Source organism: Lethenteron reissneri, chromosome 55 (assembly GCF_015708825.2).
Source record: "Lethenteron reissneri isolate LAM-NWPU_2019-01 chromosome 55, ASM1570882v1, whole genome shotgun sequence".
Classification (NCBI taxonomy): Eukaryota; Metazoa; Chordata; class Hyperoartia; order Petromyzontiformes; family Petromyzontidae; genus Lethenteron; species Lethenteron reissneri.
The window spans coordinates 8231818-8256425 of NC_083833.1; the positions used below are offsets into that span (position 1 = coordinate 8231818).

Here is a 24608-nt window from a genome sequence, read left to right on the forward strand (position 1 = left end):
AGCCAAATGCTCTTAATCGCGTGATGTTGATTCTAAATGCGAAGGGAAAAACCGGAGGAACCGGATACAAATTCACAACCACGTGGAGACACAGGCAAACTCCAAATATAAAATAGGCGTCACGGTTGGGATCAAACCCCCTATCTGTATGCCAGGCGAGGTAGTTAACATCTCATCACCTTGGCGTCTCAAGACGTTCCTCGTGGGGATTTGGGATTGCGACTCTCTGCTGCATCGCCATCCCAGTTTAAAGGCGGCCTTCGTACACTCAGGAGGACCCAAGAGAACTCGAGAAGGACTCAATCAGAGAGCGGCCGTGACGGCGACGATGGATCTGGGGGAGAGGTTAGGCCCCCGTGCCGATATAAAGGCGGTCAGAGTGGCAAAATAAGTTCCCTGTGCTGCAGGAGGGGACTGCGTGCCCATCATTAGGACCTCCTGAACACAGCCAAGCCAAGGGAACTGGCGTGTGCGGAAACCGGCAGGGGTTGAAGGGGTGTACTAGAATTGGCTGTCAAAACGTCCAGAGATGAAACGTCCATGGCTACGGTCGGAGCATCTTCTTGTCGAGATCTCTTTGCCCCTTACTCATATTTGTTGAGATGTCAAGTTCTCTCTCTACCCGCTCCCACCCCCCATCACCCACGCCCCCCCCCCCATCCCAGGCGTGCTTCTGCACCAGGACGTGATGGTGCTTCCTCCTCCTGATACTACCGCGTACCCGGGGCTGAGCCCACACCTGGCCCCGTCCATCTCCATCGGCTCGCGCACGCTGAGCGTCCTGAGGAAGGACCTGGAGCCCGTGACCTCGGGGTCACCGTCGGAGTGCCTGCAGACCGACTTCGCGTTGCTGGGCGCCTAGGCTCTCGCGTCGGTCGCCAAGTCGGGAGCGAAGAAATTTCCCCTGACGATTTCGCCCGGCCACTGTCATCACTGCTCACTTGTCGTCGCCGAGTCTCGGACGCTCGTTCATTGTAGGAGGGGTCCCGGCTACGTCTCTCGGATGGACGATTTCCGTGGGTTTTTTTTCATAATCGTTGAAAGTTTTTTTTCTGGTTTCGTGGGGCCGTGTCGCCCACGATTCGCATCGTGGGGGGGGGGGGGGGGGATCTTTGATGTCCACCATGAACACAAACCACGCGAGGCTAAATGATTAATTACAGGCGCTGCCGGTGGCGAGGTGTTAACTACCTCGCCTGCTATACAGGAAGTGGTGGGTTCGATCTCGACGCTGATGCCTGCTGTATATTTGGAGTTTGCGTGTATCTCTCCGGGTTTTCCCCTCCACATTTAGAATCAACATCGCGTGTTTTAGAGTATTTGGATGCAATAAATGTACGCGTGATGACAAGCCACTTCGATGAGCTGTCATTTGTGTCCAAGTCACTTCTGAAAAAGAACTACGTAGCTCAGTGGGCCTGGCTTGGTAAAATAAACATAAAACGTAAAAAGTTTTAATACACCCGCAGTATTAACCAGGGCGGCTAGAAGGTTCGAGCCACGAACCTCTGCAACAGCGGTGGAAAGTGTGCGGTCATCCAGAATCGTGGCGTTCCGCCCGACGCCGCGTGACGAAAAACGGCTCACAACTCCCAAACGATTGGCGTTTGGCGACGCTTTCAAGCGTCCGTGCGTGTCACGTCATGGCACCTGCAGGCGATCGATATAATAACAAAAAAACGAGCGGCTGGCGGCCACAGTTGCTGCGAACTGGGACGTGGGATTGGCTGGGAGGTTCAACTTGGGGACGGCGGGGTTGGTGGGTGGGCAGGGTAGAAGGCGGTAAGATGGGATGACGAGCTGGGGGCGGTTAAGTAAGAGAGAAAGGTGATTGGTGGAGAAGAGGAGGAGGAGGTGGGGCACAACAAGAGGACATTCCGGAAGGTTCTATAAAAGGGGGAGAGGGGTCGTGGAGAGAGCACGCGGTCTTTTTTGGTGGCGGAGATTGCAGAGCGTTGTGGTGCCGTGGGAATTTACTGACTTGCAGTGGTTGTTGTACGCATGTATGCACGTGTGTACGTTGAACGTCTTTCGCGCCGTACGTAGCCAACCGCGCTAATCGGAAGTATCTTGGCTGCAGCACGTGACATTTTGTATAAAATCCAAGTTGACACCACCTGGGCAAGTTCCCACTCCACCGCCGCCCATGGAACTAAACGGATATATCCCTTGTTAGAGCTTTAAAGGACAACATGCAGCGTGTTCTGCTATAACGCGGTAGTAGTTGCCTTCCTGGAGAACAACCAAGTTATGGAAAAAACAGCGTGATAATAAATAATATATATAGGGGGCAAAGCGCAGCCCGCGATAGCACGCGAGATGCGTGACGCAGGCCGAACAAAGACCGAGGCGTGTGGGTAGCATCTCGAAGCATTCAGCAGCGTCCCAATGCCCTGTGCGACGAGGCTACGCCAAGGCAGCAGTACAACCGCTTGTTCCTACTCGCTCTGCGACGCAGTTCCATTGTGTCCAATTCATATCCGCGTTATAAAAACATGCGTTCCCTAGTACATTCGTCATCGCGTTATATATCCAATTCGCGTTATGAAAACACGCGGACTGTACTCACCTTTCTACATAAACTATTAGCGAAGGCACCAGTGACTGGACAGTTGCCAAGGGTCAAATCTCGGTGACCCATATCTGCGAAATGGGCGGTCACATTTACCTAAACCTTGGGTGGGAGCAATTCTTTGCCAAATGCAAAAGTGGTCCGCCAAATTTCACCGAAAGCTGATTCATTTGGTGTGGAAATTGCCCCAAAGCGGAGAAAGATACGATGAGCTGGAATTTAAATATTGCGGGCAGGGTAGTGGTGGTGGTGGCGGTAAACTCTCGTGCGTTCAAGAGAATAGGTTTTGCAACGATGCATTGATTTGCCGTCAATTGAAATTGATCATTGTGGCCGTGATGCAGGTATCTGATCCTGTGTGAGAGAATCGCCTGTTCAAGAGTCATTAAAACGTTACATCGAGGCTCTGGGAGTGGACACAACTTTACAAACGAGAAGCAAAAACGCGAGCCAGAAGAGAACCCGATTCCTGACTTGAACCTCAAAGAAGATGTTTTGACAATAGTTGTGCAAGATCCATCTAAAATTGTTTCTTATAGCTCCATATTTCCCTCGTTATGGTTGGGAGCCTGCTGCTGTTACGTGTGGGGTGGTGGCACTAGGTTCTGAACCTCACAGCACTTGGTTTTGAGTGAAGCAGCAGTCGGGGTGATTGATGTTCCAGCAGTCAACGATTCACTCCACTCACCCACCCATTCACTCACTCACCCTGACACCCAGTCACTAGAGCGATGGATGATCCAGCAGTCACGCATTCACTCACGCACCCACACATTCAGGGCGATTGATGATCCAGTACTCACCAATGCACTCCACTCACCCACCCATTCACTCACTCACCCTGACACCCAGTCACTAGAGCGATGGATGATCCAGCAGTCACGCATTCACTCACGCATCCACACATTCAGGGCGATTGATGATCCAGTACTCACCAATGCACTCCACTCACCCACCCATTCACTCACTCACCCTGACACCCAGTCACTAGAGCGATGGATGATCCAGCAGTCACGCATTCACTCACGCATCCACACATTCAGGGCGATTGATGATCCAGTACTCACCAATGCACTCCACTCACCCACCCATTCACTCACTCACCCTGACACCCAGTCACTAGAGCGATGGATGATCCAGCAGTCACGCATTCACTCACGCACCCACACATTCAGGGCGATTGATGATCCAGTACTCACCAATGCACTCCACTCACCCACCCATTCACTCACTCACCCTGACACCCAGTCACTAGAGCGATGGATGATCCAGCAGTCACGCATTCACTCACGCACCCACACATTCAGGGCGATTGATGATACAGTACTCACCAATGCACTCCACTCACCCACCCATTCACTCACTCACCCTGACACCCAGTCACTAGAGCGATGGATGATCCAGCAGTCACGCATTCACTCACGCACCCACACATTCAGGGCGATTGATGATACAGTACTCACCAATGCACTCCACTCACCCACCCATTCACTCACCCAATGATCAATCATGATCTTTAATTATAATTGAGGAATCCGATGAGCTATAAAGTTATTTTTCTCAGATGTCCAGTAGGGGCGGGTCAGCAAGTTACAACAACAGACAATACAACAACGCGATAGGAGTGCAAAGTACGTGAAAGGTAAACAAATAACTAAAATAAATCCGTGTTTTTCTTACCAGCTGAGGCCCACTGAGCTATTAGCTTCTATTTCAGGAGCGACCTGGCTATCAAAATGATAGCTCAACGAAGTGGCCTCTTGTCATCGTCATCACGTGGACATTTATAGCAGCCAGCAACTCGCTCTGGGGACAGTCAGAGACGGAGAAAGAGACCAAGGGACGGGGTTGGTGGAAAGGCGAAGGTTTAAGGAGAATCTTCTGTCTTTTTTAATCCTTTATATTAAGTTCACTTGCTTGCTTACTTGCACGCTGACGACCGTGCAAATCTTTCGGTCGTTTTTTAACCCACTTCCCGTGATCCAATCGAGCTGACATTTTGCACACAGACTCGTTGTGCGTGACAATTTATTTTCGTGAAAAATGTTTTCCAAAATTTTACACTTTTTAGGAAAAAATAAATTATATTTAATTACCAATTGCTTAATGGTGGCAGGCAATCATCTGACCCATAGGTGGCAGCCATCTCAAGCCAGAGGACGAGAGGACTCTAGCCACCACGCATATAAAGGATTTATAGTGAAAAACTTTGTTTTTACGGGTAATTTTTTTTATAACGCGGATATGAATTGGACACAATTCCAGGAGGCACGGGGGAGGAGGGGGATGCCGAGGGGAGGGGGGGGTGGCATGGGGAGGGAGCTACCTCCTCCCACGACGCTTACTCGAGGTACCGCGTGAGTCGTGCTGCTAAAGCAATGCAGGCGGTGGTGGTGGTGCCGCCTTACCCGGCACCACTCGTGTGAACTTTTAATAATAATTGAAATTGATAAAGCGCCCTTGAACAATGGTTCTCATGGCACTATGCATGGGAAAGGCGGAACATGGTTTGAACAAGAAGCAAGTACAGAAGAATTTACACCATTGGAACCTCCTTTGCAAAATTATAATTGGATTTTTACCCTTTTATCTGGCAACAATACTGACACCTTTTTTTCCCGTGCGCCTTTTGGCGTCATCTGGTCCAACACCATGTGAGACTAGGCTCTAAGAAAAGCTGTCTCGGGTGTGGACCAATCAATTTCAAGGACAGTGCGTACCTTATCAGAGTTGTGTTTTTTGTTTGCATTCCAACCGCAGGTATTGTGGTCAATGCAAACATGACTCCTCGTAAAAAAAGGTGTCAGTTTTGTTGCCAGATAAAAGGGTAAAAATCCAATTATCAAGTAAAAAAGAAGTTGAGACGTTTGAAAAGAACTAAAAGAGAAAGAAAGCCATTTAAGAACGGATGCGTTTTCAGTCGAGATTTACATTTTTTTAAGTGTCCCGGAAGTCCCCTTGACCCCGAAAAGGGGCCAAGGCGTTCCAGAGTTTGTGTCGCAAACTGCGAAGCCGCCGTCACCACAACCCCCTCCAAGTTGTGACTGCGAGGGTCGCGAAGTGGGATCGTGGCAAACACGCCGCTGTCTCCATGGGCGGCAAGCCGACGGGCAGCTCAGCTGCTCCGAGCACAACTCACGCCCGTGTGGTTCTGCAATCCATCTCCTTTTTAAATCCTTTATATTAAGTTCACTTGCTTGCTTGCTTGCGCGCTTACGACCATGCAAATCTTTCGGTCGTTTTTTAACCCACTTCCCGTGATCCAATCGAGCTGACATTTTGCACACAGACTCGTTGTGCGTGACAATTAATTTTCGTGAAATTTTTTTCTCCAAATTTTTACACTTTTTAGGATTTTTTTAAAATATTTAATTACCAATTTCTTAATGGTGGCAGGCAATCATCTGACCCATATGTGGCAGCCATCTCAAGCCAGAGGACGAGAGGACTCTAGCCGCTACGCATATAAAGGATTATAGTGAAAAACTTTGTTTTTACGGGTTAATTTTTTGTTTGTTTCCCCCACTTTGGGTTGACGTCTTAAATTCTGACCAACCCCCCCCACCCACCACCCCCACCTCCACCCCTCTGATCGACGTGACCGCAATGTCTCAGCCGGGCGAGTGCCCCAGCAGCAGCAGCAGGACGACTCGAAACGTGAATTCCATTCAAATCTGAACGTCCTTTACGGGGCGTTATCCGTTGCCACCTCCCCCCCGTCACTGACCCAATTCATTAACGATGTCATTGTGGCCTGGAAGGCGTTAACACAAACTGGGGGGGGGGGTCCGGGGGGGGGGGGGGGTGAGCGTGGGTATGGGGGGAGGGAACACGAGGTGCCTTTTGGAAAGCTCTCTTCTCTCCTCTCTCTCGGGAGCCGATTTGATTTTTGTTCGGCCGTAATTTTGGATTCCCGATAACAAATCTGGTCCGGCAGAGGCAGGAGGCGGCTGATAAGGACCCCGCGTGTCCTCAAGATAACGGGGGGGGGGGGGGGGGGGGGACGCAGCCCCTGGACCGCCCCCCACCATCACGTTTCCTAATCCCCCCACCCCCATCTCTCCCTCCTCTCTCTACACCTTCTCCCCCCATCTCTCTTCCTCCCCTCCTCCTCTTCTCCTCTCTTCTCTTTCCTCTTCCTCCCACCACCTCATCTGCGAACGACCCTCGTCGTCCCGTCGTCCTTCCCCCGCGCCTCCGACGAGCACGGCCGGCTACGTACGGCGCGAAAGAAGTTCGCCGTACATGCTGCATTCTCGTCCCTTGACAGCAGTGAAGATTGCACGGAAATCCACGTGGCGGTCATCCCCAGACCAGCCACGGACAGCGCCGTCTGGTCAATTCCAACGCTGGCTTGGACGTCTCCCTTATGCCACGCAGATTGTCCGGCGGCTATTTGACCATACTTCACCACGGTTGGTCAACGCAGATTGAGGAGCAGGGAGCACGTCGCAAATCCCACTCGCCCGTGCAATTGCACCGCCTGCACACTCGATAGCCAAGTCACCGATCTATGCCCGAACGGAGCCTTGACTCTGGCTCACACCACTACAAACCTTCACCAAACCACACAATCACACCAGCCGGCGGCCACCTCATCACACCCAACACCGTTACAAAGACAAAGATCCCCCGTATAGACTGTAGGGGGGCAAGTGCTGTTAGCGAGCACCTATGAAGGCCGGAACGGTACACCAGGGGGTGGGTTGCCAGCACCACGCCCGACCGCCTTTGTCTCCCCAGTGGCGATGTTTACTACACACCGCACCGGGTTCTCATTTTAGGGGAGGCCCAGGACCGGTTCACAATCGTCACTGGTATTGGCCGTGAGCGGGAGTCGAACGAACCCCAGTCACCGGGTTCACAGCGCAGGGTGCTAACCGCTACACCACCGCTCCTCACATCACACCCAACACCGTTACAAACCCTCAGCGCAAGACGCACCACACACCAACAGGCAGGCAGCCACACCACCCAACTACCCCTACACAACAACCTCCCCCCCCCTCCAGGGCCAAACCACCTCGTGACACCAACGCACAGAGAACCACACCTGATACCACCTCCACCAACCACGCCATCGCACCAGCCACCATTCCCTCGCGAATTTCTGCCCAGCAGTCCACGGACACCACGCGGCGATTTACAAAAGCACGACTTTAATTTGTTTATTCATGGATCACGTTCATTCGCAGGGCACCCACACCCCCTTCCCTGGGGGTAGGGGGGGGGGGGCACGGGACATCGCAAATGCTCGCAAAAGGGACGTACAAAAATACGCGTAAACTTACGTAGGGGGGGGGGAGGGTGCTCGCTGGTCGATCTCCCCTTGCATCCGTGCGTCGGCCACACCACCGCGGGGGGCCTTCCCCCCCCCCCCCCATCATCCGCCGAGAAGGCGACTTGGCACTCGGCGCCAGCCGCGAGCGACTTTGCCCGACCGACCGGACGCACCCCCCGTCCACCCCCCCAACGCTCCGGGCTCGCACCCCTGGCCGCGGGGGGGGGCGGGGGAGGCGGGTGGGTGAACTGGCGGTGGAGTCCCGGGGGGGGGGGGGGGCTTGCGAGCGGTTGGGACGAGGAGGAGCCGGCAAGAGGGTGCCGCCGGCGATCTCCCGAGATGTGGCGGTGAGACTTCGCCTCCCCACCAGAGTCGTTCTCTACCACGCTCTCGAATCCGTACGCTCGCTCGCTTAGGTGAGTGAAGTCAGCTCACTCACACAGGTGAAGTCAGCTGACTCACACAGGTGAGTGAAGTCAGCTCGCTCACACAGGTGAAGTCAGCTGACTCACACAGGTGAGTGAAGTGAGCTCGCTCACACAGGTGAGTGAAGTCAGTTCACTCACACAGGTGAGTGAAGTCAGCTCACTCACACAGGTGAGTGAAGTCAGCTCACTCGCACAGGTGAGTGAAGTCAGCTCACTCACACAGGTGAGTGAAGTCAGCTCACTCACACAGGTGAGTGAAGTCAGCTCACTCACACAGGTGAGTGAAGTCAGCTCACTCGCACAGGTGAGTGAAGTCAGCTCACTCACACAGGTGAGTGAAGTCAGTTCACTCACACAGGTGAGTGAAGTCAGCTCACTCACACAGGTGAAGTCATATCACTCACACAGGTGAGTGAAGTCATATCACTCACACAGGTGAGTGAAGTCAGCTCACTCGCACAGGTGAGTGAAGTCAACTCACTCGCACAGGTGAGTGAAGTCAACTCACTCACACAGGTGAGTGAAGTCAACTCACTCACACAGGTGAGTGAAGTGAGCTCGCTCACACAGGTGAGTGAAGTCAGCTCACTCGCACAGGTGAGTGAAGTCAGCTCACTCACACAGGTGAGTGAAGTCAGTTCACTCACACAGGTGAAGTCAACTCACTCGCACAGGATGAGTGAAGTCAGCTCACTCACACAGGTGTGTCCAGTCAGCTCACAGACACACACACACGGGGGGGGGGCAGGCCCCATTCACTCGGTCGCCAGTCGTTCTATACGACTTGCGACCGAGTGGTCTGACAGAGCACCGGTGCGGTTCTACCCAAACCGGTCCAAACTGGTCCAATCCGGGCCCAACACAGGCCAAGCCGGTGAGCGTACGATTTGACTGGGGGAAGCCAGCCTGGAATTTTGACGAGCTCAGCCCAACCCAATGTGGGATGACCTGAGCTGACCCGACCCGTCCCGACCCGACCCGTTCCGGACCAGCGTGGCTCAGCGACAGGCCCCAGCGGTGGGGAGGGGGGCCCGGTGGTGGAGGGAGGTGGGGGGGGGGGACCCGGTGGTGGAGGGAGGTGGGGGGGGGCCCGGTGGTGGAGGGAGGTGGGGGGGGCGGCCCGGCGAGGTTGTGGCCGTCACATGGCGATGCCGGACGACTGGAGGACGCGTCTCTCCACCTCGCTCAGGTGATCGCGGAACACGGGGAAGCACGGCTGCTGCGAGAAGTGCTGCAGGAACTCGGTGAGGTAGGCCTGTGTGGGACCGACAGCAGCAGCAGCAGCAGCAGCGCAGTTCCGATAACAACGTTAGATCGATGCCAAGATCGAGGTCAAGTTGCCATCATGGCGGCGATGCTGTCACCGCCGCATCGCAGCTGCTGCACGGGAGACGCGCGGCGACCTCCAAGATTCTGAGCTGGCAGCCTCATCCCTCCGTCTGTTCTTAGACTCACACAGAGACCCATACACTAAAGCAGAGACCTATAGACTCATACAGAGACCCATAGACTCACAGATACCCATAGACACACACACAGAGACACATAGACTCACACAGACTCAGAGACTCAGAGACCCATAGACTCACACAGAGACCCACAGACTCACGCAGAGACCCACAGTCTAACATAGAGACTCAGACTCATACAGACACCCACACCCGTACAAAGACCCACAGACTCACACAGAGGCCCATAGACTCAGTCTCCCGTCATCTGCTCTTGGGTTTTCTCCGAATTAGATCGGTGACGAAAATATTCGTGAACGAGATTATTTCTCACTCCTCCGGGATCGGCCGGCGTCAGATGGCCGGTGGCGCGGCTGGAGCTACATGCCCAGCGGTACGGCCGGCGCTTGACTGGTGCCGGCGGTTGCGCCTTTAGCACAACAACTCGGCATGCGGCAAGCGGACGGCCAGGCCGGCCCCCCACCCCCCGCTCGCGAGCCGCCAGGACGTGCGCGCACGAAGCTGGCGCGGCATCTGCGAGGCCCCGCGTGGAGTTTGGGAGGCGGCTGCAGTTGGGCCCGCGCGGGGACAACGCCGCAGTCGCGCGGTTAAGCGGCGCACCCTGGCACCGGCACACGGCACCCACGCAGGCCGGCGGCAGACACTCGGTTCGACGTGAACCATGCACCGCGCACACCAAGCAAAAAGGTCGCCAGCGTAGCCTTTAACAGGCTGTTGGGGCAAGCGCTGTTAGCGAGTGGCATCTATTAGGGGCTCGCATGGCGCACGAGGGGTGGCTGGCCAATGCCACACCTGGCTGCCTTTGTCTGCCCAGTGCTGATGTTTACACACTGCACTCGGTACTGATTTAAGGCTCAGTTAATCTAGGCGAGGTCCAGGACTGGTTTTAATAATCACCACTGCTATTGGTTGTGAGTGGGAACGGGGTTCGTAGTGCGGTGTGCTAACCACTGCGCCACTGATCGCCACGAACGTGTAAACAAGCACGCACACACACACACACACACGAGTATACACGTACCCACACGCACACATGTATACACACGTGCGCACACAAATGTATATACGCACACAAGACACGTGTATACACGCACGTATACACGCACGCACACACACTGTACACACACACGTGTACATACACACGTGTATACAAACGCGTACACACGCACACATGTGCATACACGCTTGCACACACACACACACGTGTATACACACTTGCACACACACACACATGTATACACGCTTGCACACACACACACACACGTGTATACACGCTTGCACACACACACACATGTATACACGCTTGCACACACACACACACGTGTATACACGCTTGCACACACACACACGTGTATACACGCTTGCACACACACACACATGTATACACGCTTGCACACACACACACACACACGTGTATACACGCTTGCACACACACACACGTGTATACACGCTTGCGCACACACATACACGTGTATACACGCTTGCACACACACACACACAGGAGGCGATGTGGTGACACAGCGGGAGCTGTGTTGCAGAGTGCGGGAGGCACAGCGGGAAGCGGCGCCGTTTGCAAAATTAGTCGAGAGCCCCCCCCCCACTCCCCCCCCACATCCTTCTCCTGGATGCCGTCTCCCCTCCATCAACGCAACACGCTCTTTACCCCCCCCCACCACTACCCACCCACCCCCCCCCAAGCCACCCTACGCCCCCCCCGCAAACGCCCCGGGATGCAATCAGCGCTAACGGCCGTCGAGGCCGTTCACGAGCGCAGCGCACATTACGGGCCCCCGACACCGCCATCATCGCCGCCATCATCACCATCAGCGCCATCGTCGCTCTCACTCCCTCCCCGCCCTATCTCACTGCTCGCACATTTGCATATTCTGAAATGCAGCCCAAAGTGTCTCACACCCTCCCCCCCCCGGCGAATCAGAGGCATGAACAGATCCACTCCCTGTCCATCCCTGCACCAACATCCACTCCCTGCCCCTACCTGCACCAACATCCACTCCCTGCAACAGGACATCCACTTCCTCCCCCCACCTGCACCACCCTCCCTCCCTGCACTCCCTGCCACCTTGTCTCCCTGGTGCCCTCCCTCCCTCTCTCAACAAGATCCGCTCTCCCCATCTCACTCCCTGCACAATGAGCTCCTCTCTCGCTGCCTCCTGTCCCCCATGTCTCCTTGGTCCTCCCCACTCACACCCCCCCCCGCCCACTTCCTCCCTCCCCCCCCTTCCCGTGCATCTCACCTGCAGGTCCACCTGGTAGAGTGGATCCATCACCGCGTCCGGGTCCTCCTCCTCGTCGTCTTCGTAGAAATCGTCGTCTGTTGAGAGGGGGGAGGAAGTGGGGTGAGAGGTTAATGGGTGGATGACGATGATGACGACGGCGATGACGATGATGACTATGATCTTGGTGACCTCCCTCGCTCGGCATAGCAGCCTCCGCGATTGGGGCGTCACGATTCGATTAATTAATGAAACCAACCAATCACCTGCATACCGCTTGGCTCATCTGTATATGCATTATTGTTTGTGTTGCTGTGTATATTTGTGTGTATGTGTTTGTGCGTGTGTTTCTTTGTATATACTTGTGTATGCTTGCTTGTGTGTTTGTGTATGCTTGTGTGTATGTGTGTATGCTTGTTTATGTGTGTGTATATATATGTTTGTGTTCGTGCTTGTTTGTATATAGCATGGAGCAAGCGCGCTGTGGTTACATCACCGCCGCTTACTGGCGAACGATGGCGGTTGTATATCTCTGCATGCTTGTTTGTGCGTGTGTGTGTTTGTTTATGTGTGTGTGTGTGTGTTTGTTTATGATGGGAGCGGTCACGCAGTGGTTAGCGCACCGCACTACGAATCCGGTAAACACGAGTTCGATTCCCACTCGTGGCCACTAACGCCAGTGACGATTATCTGAACCGGTCCTAGGCCTCTCCTAAGGTCGACTCAGCCATAAATGAGTACCTGGTGCGGTGTGTAAACATCGCCACTGGGGAGACAAAGGCGGCCAGGCGTGGTGCTGGCCACCCACCCCCTCGTGTGCCGTGCCGGTCTTCATTAGTGCTCGCTAACAGCACTTGCTCCTCCAGTCTGTTAATGCTATATGGGGGATCTTTGTGTGTGATGAGTGTAGTGTGTGCGGTGAGCGTAGTGTGTGTGGCGAGTGTAGTATTGAGTCTTGGTGAGTGTAGTGTGAGTGTCGTACTGGCTCTGTGAGTGGTGAGTGTAGTGGGAGTGGTGAGGGTAGTGTTGAGCCTGTTACAGGCTATACGGGGGATCTTTATATTTGTATATAGCATGGTGCAAGCGCCGTGGTGACGTCACCGCCACTTAGTGGCGAACGCGATTGAATGTCTTTGTATGTGTTTGCGCATGTGTGTGTGTTTGTGCATGTGTGTGTGTGTGTGCATGCGTGACTTTGTTTACGTCTTGTGTGTATATCTGTTCGCTCCACTAATCTCAGCGAACGCGGCTTCATTTGAGAGCTTGTGATACGCAGTTTGTGTGCACACATAGACCAACATCTCCCAAACAACTGACCTTTCAACACCCGATGATTCTGGCCGACTGCCCCCAGCCACAGCTTATCCGCTTCACCATTTACAGTTCACCTCACAACACAAAGCTAGCACCGTTTCAAAATCGTACAACGGACAAACGTGCACCGTTCGTGGCAGGAGGAAGGGAGGGCTGCGAGCTTCCCACTGCATCGTGACAGGTGAGTGACAGGTGAGCGGTAAATGTCAGATAGGGGGCAGATGTCACGTCACCCCGTGTGTCCCGTAGGACACTCGCAATGCAGTGCCCCCCTAACCACTGACCCACCACCCTCCCCCCCTGCCCGTGACAATGGTTTTCAGGAAGGACCTAAAAAGCACAAAGCTATGCACCGAAACAGAATTCACCGTCCATCCGCGTCCGCTCCACGTTTCGGCGAAACGTTGCGCGGTTCGACGCAATTTATATTTCGAGCGGCGTGCGGTGAAATGAGCCGAGGCGGGGAGGGGGGGGGAGCGGTGTGGTGTGGGACGGGACACCTGCAGAATACGATCGGTGCGCACGGGACACTGAGAGACGGCGGAACAAAAGAACAGCAGAGCTAGCCGGAGCGCGCTCTCCATGGCAACGGGGCGGCACTCGGCCCGCCCGCCAGCCCTCACCGCACCGCCCCCGGCACGGCACCGCTGGCCCCGCTCTCAGCCACCGCCATTATCGGGCAACGCGAGCCCAGGCTCGGAGAGACGGCGGCTGTGGAGAGGGAGGGAGGAAGGAGTGGGGGGGGGGGGCGCGCGAGTGATTGAGCGAGGAATTGTGACCCAATTAGCACACCACCACCACCACCACAGAGTGCGCGCGCACCACACGCACGCGTACGCACGTCGAACTTCTTTCGCACCTTACGTGGCCAACCGTGCTAATCGGAGGTGCGGGTGAAGGACAACAAACTGAACACGAAAAGCGGTTCTACAGAAATGAGTTTGTTAATCTGGATGATTTAAAATCGCAAAGCTCCAATGGCTTCTTAATATCGGAACGGAGAGCCGCGTTCCAGACGGCCGCAGAAGCGCATCCAAAAGCGCGCGATGCGGTGACAACCGTCTCTGTTCCATGTGTGTGCGCGTGCACGTACGCGCCGTGCACACACACACATTACGTACATACGCCCTGCGTACACACGTGCGCACGCACGCAAGCACGCACGCACACCCCATGACCCCACACACCCTCGGCCCTCACTCCACATCGACCTCTCCCAATCGCCCCAGGCCGACGCGGCTTTAATCTGACAAATAAATAGGCAGTGCGGAGATGGCTGGGGGTGCTGGGGTGGGGGAGCAGCCGTCACAGCCAGAGAGGGGAGGGGGGGGAGAGGGAATATTGCGAGGAGGGATCAGGATAATTGATCGAGCCCAAGATGATTGGTTTCTGCTCGCCGGGCAGAGGTGTCCGAGGGCGACAGGGAGGGCCGGAGATGGAGAGGAAGATAGAGGGAGGGAGGGAGAGGGAAGCGCATACAGGGAGACAGATACAGGGAGATGGAGAGAGCTAGAGGGAGGGAGGGAAGTAGTTAAGAGTGAGAGGGAAGGAAGGTGAGAGAAGCAGATACAGGGAGACGCAGGGAGAGGGAGACACAGGGAGACACGGGGAGATGGAGACAGGGGGAGAGGGAGTTACTGGAGAGGGAGCGCAGCATGTGTGCGACTAACTTTAAAGAATAATTTTTCCAACTAACCAAGCTACAAACTCGTGCCCGTCACCGCAGGTCGCCCACCCGCACACGTGCCAGCATGAGAGGGGAGGGTGGGCGAGCGACATCCCCCGCCGCGATCCCAACAAGGGAACCCATCGCGCTCGACTTTTAACAATAAATACAGTGGTGAATGTGGCGGCCTCTGGTGGCTGGAGGAGGCCACGTGATCCCGTTAACCGCGTCGCAAACTAACGTGAAATGAAGAGGCAAGCGCGCGCTCCGACACGACGGGGGACGCCGCTCCCACCTCATCAGAATACTTCTCCTGGAGGAATCCGATGAGCTATCAAGCTCTTTTTCACAAGATGAGCGGCGGCGGTGTGGATCCAAGGGAGCGGGGCCGGCGGGAGATGGAGGCAATTGGCTCTCCCGCTTCCCTTCCCGTGAGACCCAGAACATTGTCTTTTTTTATTGATATTTACAAGAGAGAATACACTGCAACGTGTTTTTCGTTGCTATTAATTTAGGGTCCTATTTAAAAACCGTCACCCAGTACCACAGCACCACGCAGAGTACACAAAGAGAAAGATTCCCTGATACTTTTAGGGCCAGTACTGTTAGTGAGCACCTATGAAGGCCGGCACGGCACACGAGGGGGCGTGTGGCCAGGCTGAGTCGACCTAGGGGGGGGGCCCAGGACCGTTTCAGATATTCGTAAATCGGGCCGTGAGCGGGATTCGAACTCGGATCGCCGATTTCGAATCCCGCTACCGCTCCCCACACGCAGAGTGCGCACACAAACGCGCACACGCACCACACACACACCACACACACACGTACGCACCACGCAGACACGTATACACGTACACACACCCCACGTACACACGTGAGCAACGCGCGCGGTGTATGGGAGTACAGCAAGGCGGGTCGCAGACCTCTCCGTCTGCATTGATGATCATTCATCAACGTCGCCGTCGTTTCCGACGGAGACTTCGGACCGCGATCACCCAGCCCAACTCCACAGCCCCCGCAGGGGTGGAGGGCCACTAAGGGAACGGGGCTCGGCAGGATCGCCGAGCGACAAGATGCCTCGTCAACTACACCGGACACTGTCCTCGACGCCTACCGCAAGAGCCCACAGCCACGAGCGGTGATGAAGCGAAGGAGGGTTTAGCCGAGAGGAAGACGACAATCAACAGCAGCAGCAGCCAAGATCAATCCACTGCTGGACGAAGGCTTCCCTTCCAAGCCGCCGCAGCCATTTCAATGTAAACGATCCACCCAGAACTTGCGCGCAGCACGAGAGCCAGAGCGTCATCAGCGCTCCATCTGTGGGCGGCGATGATGATGGTGGTGATGAAGCTTGCGGCCATCCAGGCCTCTCAAAGCACCCAAGGGGGCCTCAGGACAGAGCGAACGGGAATTGGTGCCAAACGTCTCCGCCCGTAGGGTGGGGAACCGGGCGGGGAGCGGGCTGGGACCGGGCAGGAACCAGGCCATGACCAGGTGGGGTCCGGGCAGGGACCAGGCCGGGCCCAGGCGGGGAGCAGGCCGGGAACCCGAGAGAAGACGGAGAGCCCCGAGGGCTCAGCAAAGGCCTTACCCGGATAGATAAATAAATAACTCACGGTAAATGACAGCGCCATTAACTCTACCGCCGCCACCTGCGACGCGGGGAATTTACTAAATCCATTACGAACGCGTTATAATTTGAGCACCCCCCCCTGTTTCATTAGGGCACCTTTCATAAATCAATTGCAATCTGCCAAGCCGCTGCAATAATCGAGCCGCCGTTCTTGTCGAAGAGTTCCATGCGGAAAAAAAGCGACGAGCGCAAGCGAAAGCACGGAGGGCGGCCGCCTGGATCGGAGACGTTTAGAGCCAGCGCCGCGAGAGCGAGAGCCAGGGGAACGAGAGCCAGCGCCGCGACAGCAATCGCCGCGACAGCCGGCGCCGCGGGAGCGAGCTCTGCTTGATATCCTGGGTTCCAGTCCCCGGACTTAAAGCCACCCAACCGCTGTGTTGGCTAAGCCGGGTTATCAAGCGTCTCGGCCAAGTCACCACTGACTTACATAGCGACCCATCGACGACTCACACAGACCCACAGACATACGTAGAGACCCCATAGACTCCCACAGACAGCCACGGACTGACGTCGTCACCCATGTATTGAGTTGTGATGTAGTCGGTTGACAACCTCAAGACAGACTAACGGACACAGGGACGAATGAACATCCGTGGACGGAAGCAGTGACACGTGGATGGATAGATTGGCCAGAATGACGACAGGCATACGTATGGACAGGCGGATGGACTCATAGACGGACAAATGGACAGACGGACACACAGATGGGCATGCGGCCAGACACATGGACATACGGACAAAAGGATGGACGGAGCAGTAAGTCATCATATGGCTCCCTAAACACCGCGATGGTTGGCCAGTGACACAATGGACCAAAGACAAAGATCCCCCCCCCCCGTACAGCCTTAACAGACTATTGGAGCAAGTGCTGTTAGCGAGCACTTATAAAGGTCAGCACGGCATTTGAGGGGGTGGGTGGCCAGCACCACACCCGGCCGAATGTCCCCCCAATAGTGATGCTTAAACACCGCAGCAGGTACTCATGTGAGGCTGAGTCGACCTAGAGGAGGCCCATGACCGGTTCAGATAATCGTCGCCGTTGTTGGCCGTGAGCGGGAATCGAACTCGGTCCGCCAGGTTCGTAGCGCAGCGCGCTAACTCGCTACACTACCGCTCCCCACACACGTATACACGCGCGCACGCGCGCACGCGCGCACGCACTGGCAGTGCATCAGTGGGCGCCCGCTTGGCCATGTTTCACCCGCGACAGACGTGACCAATTATAAGTCTGCCTTAAAAAAACGTCGTTTACACCGAGCCTTAACTGCCTCAATTAGCCCGAGTGACACAGGGCGACGTTTAAACCGGGCCACCTCCTGAAACGATCGCTACGACGGAGGTCGGCGGAGGGATGCGACGTGACGAGGGGGGGGTCAACTCGCCCTGCCCTGTGCTGCCCCCCTGCCCTGCCCTGCCACCCCCACGCCCGCCCACACCCATGCCCCCCCCCACCCCGCCCATCAAAGGGAGACGTTCGTGAATTTAGTGTCGCGCCGAAGCGGGCGACGATTTGAATGCAGCCGGGAAAACGGCTTTTATCGCCATAATCGCCGTCATCAATCACTCGCCTGCCAGTGGCAATTTTGTCCTGGGTTGGGATGCGGGGGTGGGGGGGGGGGGTCTCTGGAGGGGGGTGGTGGGTGGGGCATTGTCACCCACGTTCTGCTCCACACTGCACGGCGACTGCTAACCCACAGCAGGAGAGAGAGAGTGGCGGTGGACAGCACCACCATCAAAGACAAAGGTTCCCCCCGTATAGCCTTAACAAACAGCTCGGGCAAGTGCTGTTAGCGAGGACCTCTGAACGTCAACAATGGCGCACGAGGGGGTGGGTGGCCAGCACCACGCCCGGCCGCCTTTGTCTCCCCAGTAGCGATGTTTATACATCACACCAGGTATTCCTTTGAGGCTGAGTCGACCTAGGGGAGGCCCAGGACCAGTTCAGATAATCGTCACCGGTGTTGGCCGTGACTGAGAATCGAACTCGGGTCGCCAGGTTTGTCGCGCAGCCAGCGCGCTAACCGCTACACCACCGCTCTCCACCAGCACCACCACCAGAACCACCACCAGCACCACCACCACCCACCCGCCCCCTGGCAAAAAGCAAAAAAAATCTAAATCAAATCTGCCCTCAAAATAAAATGTAGCTATAAAATTCCGCCGCAGGCTCCAGACCCCCAGCGAGTCGGCGTGGCAGATGGGGCGGAATGAAGCGGCACTGTGGGGGTTGCGCATGGAGGAGGCGGGGGGGAGAGAGGGGCTGTCGAGCGAGGAGATTGTGTAGTCGTAGTAGTGAGGGGGGGTGTGGGCGGTGTGCGGGGCGGTGTGCGGGAGTCAAGGGGGGAGAAGAGGCGGCGCTGTGGGCGACAGTGCCGCCAGGTTTCCCGGTAGCGCCTTTCACGGCCTGCCCAGGGTCTTTGCCGTTTATCTTGGGCCGCCTGTGCTCCTTTCACACCGTTTGCGCGCGAATCGCCCTGGTTATGTTTTTTTTCACCACCACCGTAATCATTTTTCGCTTCTCCCCACGCGGCCACGGCTTCCTTCTCACGCGGCGATGGGAGAGTGGCGAGGGTGGGGGGTTTGGGGGTGGGGGGGGCGGCCGCCCGAAGACGCAGGATCGCTCGGGGCCTCGCGTCCCCGTTGTGTCGACGCGTTCGGGGTCGCGCCGCGCCGTTAACCCTGCGGAAACGCTCGCCCGCCGGGAACGCCCTCTCGGCAGCTCCTATACAAGTTCCGCCGTCTAACGGCGGACAAAAAACGCCGCCCGCATCGACTACGGAAGTGGCCGTGTGGCATCATCATCACCAGCATCATCATCATCGTCGTCGTCTCCCGAAGCCATTCATTATCCAAAGCAAGGTGGTGCCCCCTGGCTCGTTGCGAGGCTTCCAAACGGCAATTTATTCAACCTCGCGAACAACAAACACTGAAGCCCTCCGGTGACTACTGGATCGTCATCTGGAGAGATCCACAAAAAAACCACAACGGTGACGCGGCTTGCGAATCGTCGCCGGCGCTTGCTCTCACCGCCGCTTCACCAACCAAGCGGCGCGACGGTGGCCCGGGTCCAGTCGTGGCACGGTCGCCGTTTCGGTTGCACAGAGAAGTTCGCGGTACGGATTGCCGTGGCCACCCCCCCCCCCGCCCTCCGGTTAATACCGCCGGCGCATTTCGTCATAAATACGATTCGGAAGTCCCGTGACGCGATTCAAAGACGAGCAGGGCCTTTGCGTGCCTGGGCGTCACGGCACAACTTTGCCGGATTTGGAAAAATAACCGGCAAGCGAGCCGATATGGTCCGATGGCAGAGCAACGTCGCCCCAACTGTGAAACGACCGCAATTCTGCAGAGCACTCGCCTGTGAAACAGTGAGCCCACGCGGATGGCCCCTGCGCGATGAGAACGGCGCGAACACCAAATTAACCAATCAAGCATTGTTTACGGTGCAATAACCTGCACTCAAAACACTCCTCCACTGCCAATAAAGCACACCAATCCAATACCCATACCCGCCATTTGCCACAAAGTGACCTGGACAGGTGCACTTTGAGGCCAGGTGACGTATCGAAGGCTCGCTGACAGGAGGTCACGGGCCATGGGTTGGCTGACTGAGATGACTGGTAGATGCACACCAGCTGTACCCCCCCTACTATGCCAACTTGCTGAAATTTAGCTGCCCGGCACTCCGCTCGTCGCTCCTCTGCCCTCCCTTGTTTTTGGAGGGCGACTGCCTCCAACTGCCCAGGAGCAGCGTCCCTCATGTGCCTCCTCCACACACACACAAACGCGCGCGCGTTTTGAACCGCGGCCGGAAATTGCTCATTCATTTACGCAACGGGTACACTAATATCGCACGCCAATTATTATTATTCTAACAATCTAAACGGTCATTGCAACACGTCCCGAGAGGACGTCAACACCGAGGGGGAGACGCAGCGACAACATCGCTTCGCGTGCAGCGGCCGGGTGGACCGGATCGCGAGTGGCGGCTTGCGGTTTGACCATGGCTGATGATGATGGTGATGACGATCAGTCGAGTAATCGATTGGTGCCTCGGATGACGGTCGCGGTTCTCGACGCGGCCGCTTGCCACGTTCGCTCCGGAGTCGTGCGGAGGAAAGTTCCGAGCGCTTCGGGGTGGGGGGGGGGGGTGGAAGGGAAGTCAACGAAAGGACGAGAAACGTCACGCGCTAATTAGGCCGCTCGTGCATCACACGCCGACTCGGGCAGGCGGGCGGGCAGCGCACGGCAACGTCACACCGCCCACACGGACCACAGCCAGGGGCAGCACGGGGGTACAATAGCTGCCCTCCACGCAGTCGATTCGAACGCCTTCGTCGCCCCGTGAATCTTTGCAAGCTTTGCCGACGTTGAACTGGACGACCTGTGAGGTCCGTCCGCTTGAACGCGCGACTCAACCTTCAGGGTTGGACATCTAGACAGAGAACACTGACTCGAGCCGAACCCAAACGCCCTCATGCTACAAGAGACAACAAAAATCCATTCGAAACAACTTGCGACGCTGTCGCCGCCGCTGCTGCTGCTGCTCGTGAGAAACAGACCAATCTCCACTGTTCAATTGTGCTCACTCTACAGATCCTTCATCGTGCACTGCCAAACACATCGGCTTAACCGCTGAGACAAGGATGTCTGCCTAGAGGTTTAACCGCTGAGACAGGGCTGTCTGTCGAAGAGCTCTCTTTGGACAGGGCGTCACAGGCTGTTAAAAGTTTCTTTGGTCGGAGAAACGCGGCACCGATCCAGCGGACAAGAGCGTCCGCATCAGCTGGTTGGAAATCTGCGGGAGGGAGAGACGTAGGGGGCTCTGGCAAAAACCGAGGGGGCCCCCCCCACACCCTCCCAGCAACCCCCCCCCTCCCCCCACCATCACCCCCCAACCCGCACCCCCCCCACCCCTGTCCACTCGCACTAATTGGCACTACTACCGCGTCCTTGCGCCACGCTTGTAGAGCGACCGCCCCCCCCGCCGTGCGCTCGCGCGATGGCATTTGTTTACTTGGCCGGGCACAGGGCTCGGCTCCACGCGGTGGCGGCGGCAACTGCGGCAGCAGTAGCACCAATAGCAGCAGGAGCAGTAGCAGCAGATGTAGCACCAGCAGCAGATGTAGAAGCAGTAGTAGCAGCAGTAGCATCAATAGCACCAGCAGTAGCAGCAGATGCAGATGTAGCACCAACGCAGATGTAGCAACAGCAATAGTACCAGCAGCAATAACAGCAGTAGCATCAATAGTAGCAGCAGATGTAGCAGCAGTTGTAGCAACAGCAGCAATAGTAACAGAAGCAATAGTAGCAGTAGCATCAATAGCAGCAGCAGTAGCATCAATAAGCAGTAGCACCAGCAGCAGTTGTAGCAACAGCAGCAGCGGCGGCGGTTGCAGCAGTAGTATCAAGCAGCAATAGCAGCAGCAGAAGTAGCAGCAACACCAGTACCAGCTGTTGCAATAGCAACAGTTGTAACAACCGCAGCAGCAGCAGGAGCAGGAGCAGCACGGATGTCACATTCACACAGGCCGGGACTCGCCTCGGGGGAGAAGAGAGCCGGGATGACATGCGCACGCGCGCACGTGCACACATGCATGCACACACACAAGCAAGCACGTGTATGTATGTGAAATACACACACCCGCTTGTACATGCAGGCATAGACATCCCGATACCCACAAGCGCAGGCACGCAGACACACGCATACGTGCAAACACATGCACACGCACACACATGCAAGCATGTACACACGAACATGCAACACGGGGGTATACATATACACGCACGCATGCACACATGCAAACGCGTACACAATGCAAAGACAAAGATCCAAATACAGCCTTTACCAGACTGTTGAGGCAAGTGGTGTTAGCGAGCACCTATGAAGGTTGGCCCGGCAAACAAGGGGGTGGGTGGCCAGCACCACACCTGGCCGACTTTGTTTCCCCATTGCCAATGTTCACACACTGCACCAAGTACTAATTTGAAGGCTGAGTCGACCTAGTAGAGGCCCAGGACCGGTTCAGATATTTTTTATCCAAATCAAAATCTTTATTTAGACTGCAAGAATCCATGCCCCACTCGGATGCACATGCACGCAAGGGCACACACACGCGCACATAATCAACCGTGCACACACACACACACATATGCACTCACGCGGCCACAAACCAGAACCAGCAGCAGCATAAACAGGCAAACGAACACAGGGTACGCACGCATACAACACACGAAACAAAGACAAAGATCACCCGTATAGCCTTAACAGACTGTTGGGGCAAGTGCTGTTTGCAAGCACCTATGAATGCCGAAACGACACACGAGGGGGTGGGTGGCCAGCACCACGCCCAGCAGCCTTTGTCTCCCCAGCGGCGATGTTTACACACCGCACCAGATACTCATTGAAGGCTGAGTCGGCCTAAGGGAGGCCCGGGACCGGTTCAGATAATCGTCACCGGTGTTGGCCGTGAGCGGGAATCGAACTCGGGTTTGCGGGTTCGTAGCACAGCGCGCTAACCGCTGCACCACCGCTCGCCACAGACACGAAACGCACACACGTGCGCGCGGTGCACTCCTTATAGAAATTATTATTTGTTGACGTTACTCCTAATGCCGACTCGCTCATAAGAAACCGCTTTCGTTTTTATTGTCCGGCTCAGCGTCGCGTTTATTGTTGTCATTACCAGCCTGTGGTTATTATGTCACAACGAGCGATGGGAGGAAGGTGGGGGGGGGAGAGTGAGGGGCAGGAGGCGGGGGGCACGGGAGCGGGGGGGGCGGAAAGGGGGTGGGGGGGCGATGGCACCGACCAACTCCGTTCTGCCGTGCCGCCCAGTGGTGCCAGACCCAGGACGTGTCCATCACTCCGCCGGAATTTTGATAACAAAGGGGAATTTATATTTACTCTTTCGCTGCATTCGGCCGAGGGAGGGAGTGAAGGGGCAGTGGCAGTGGAGAGAAGGGGGGGGGGTGTTGAGGTTGGGGGGCGGGCGGCAGCTTCTGAAAATAAAATCTCTCTCGCTCTCTTGTGCTGGAGCCGAGGCCAGGAGGCTCTGACATGTCCGATTTGGGACATGTCAGAGCCTGTGCAGATGTGTGAAGCCGAGAACGGCAAAATGACTGCTCCTGTTTGCGTCATCCTCCTCCTCCTCGAATCCACAGCCCTGCGGCGCATGGGACACTTCGCCATGTTCAGCTCTCCGCATCCCAACGAGGCATTGTTAGGATGCGGTGGCGAGATGTTAACTGCTTCGCCTAGTATACAAGAGGTTCGTGGGTTCGATCCCGACCCTGACGCCTGCAGTGTATGTGGAGTTTGCGTGCCTCTCTCCCCGTGGCCGCGTGGTTTTTCTCCGGGTACTGTGGTCTTTCCCTCCACATTCAGAATCAACATCACGCGTTTAGAGTATCTGGCTGCTATACATTTCCACGCGATAAGCCACTTCGTTGAGCTATCGTTTGCGGCCAGGTCGCTTCTGAAAGAGCTACGTAGCTCTGTGGGCCTTACCTGGTAAAATAAAAAAAAGTGTTTAGTTTCGTTTTTTTTATATGTCGGGTATGGGGAGGCTGCTCGTTAAGGCCAGCGCAGTCAAAGTCCCCGTCCCCCACCGCCAGTCTGTTGCCTGCGCAGCAGGATTCGAACATGAGCTTCCTATCTCTCTCTGCGCTCGCTCTCTCTTTGCTTGGCTCGAGGGCTCACTTGCGAGGCGGCCGTACGGTCGGCAGCGATCGGAGCGAGCTCATTAAAATACCACCCCCCCCCCTGTGCCCGCGCCCCCCTCATCCCCCCCCCCGCCCCTCGGAACGGGACAAGCGGAGCGGGAGGAGGAACGGCTTGCAATCCGTGTCCGCGAGCACCACTGTGCATTGTCCGCATCTTCATCGTCAACGTTCCGACCGCCGCCACCACCGCCATGTGCATCGTCGCGTGAATCGTTGCCGTCATCGTCATTATCTGCGCCATCACTATCCGCATCGCCTCCACCATGCTAATCGCACCTCCGATTAG

The 24608-nt window shown here is 56.1% G+C and overlaps 2 protein-coding genes across 3 annotated transcripts in view; one reads left to right on the forward strand and one right to left on the reverse strand.

Annotated features, from left to right (window-relative positions):
• Positions 1 to 1355, forward strand: part of LOC133356836 (inter-alpha-trypsin inhibitor heavy chain H4-like) — a 40068-nt gene extending 38713 nt beyond the window's left edge. For both annotated transcript variants that reach the window (XM_061574552.1, XM_061574553.1), the window contains one exon: positions 666 to 1355. In XM_061574552.1, the coding sequence (XP_061430536.1) occupies positions 666 to 862 (197 nt within the window). In that variant the 3' untranslated portion in view covers positions 863 to 1355. The remainder of the gene's footprint in view (positions 1 to 665) is intronic.
• A 6359-nt stretch (positions 1356 to 7714) lies between these two features.
• Positions 7715 to 24608, reverse strand: part of IPO9 (importin 9) — a 75977-nt gene continuing 59083 nt past the window's right edge. The window contains 2 exon segments of the mRNA XM_061574256.1: positions 7715 to 9536; positions 12006 to 12082. Of these exon segments, the coding sequence (XP_061430240.1) occupies positions 9420 to 9536; positions 12006 to 12082 (194 nt within the window). The 3' untranslated portion in view covers positions 7715 to 9419.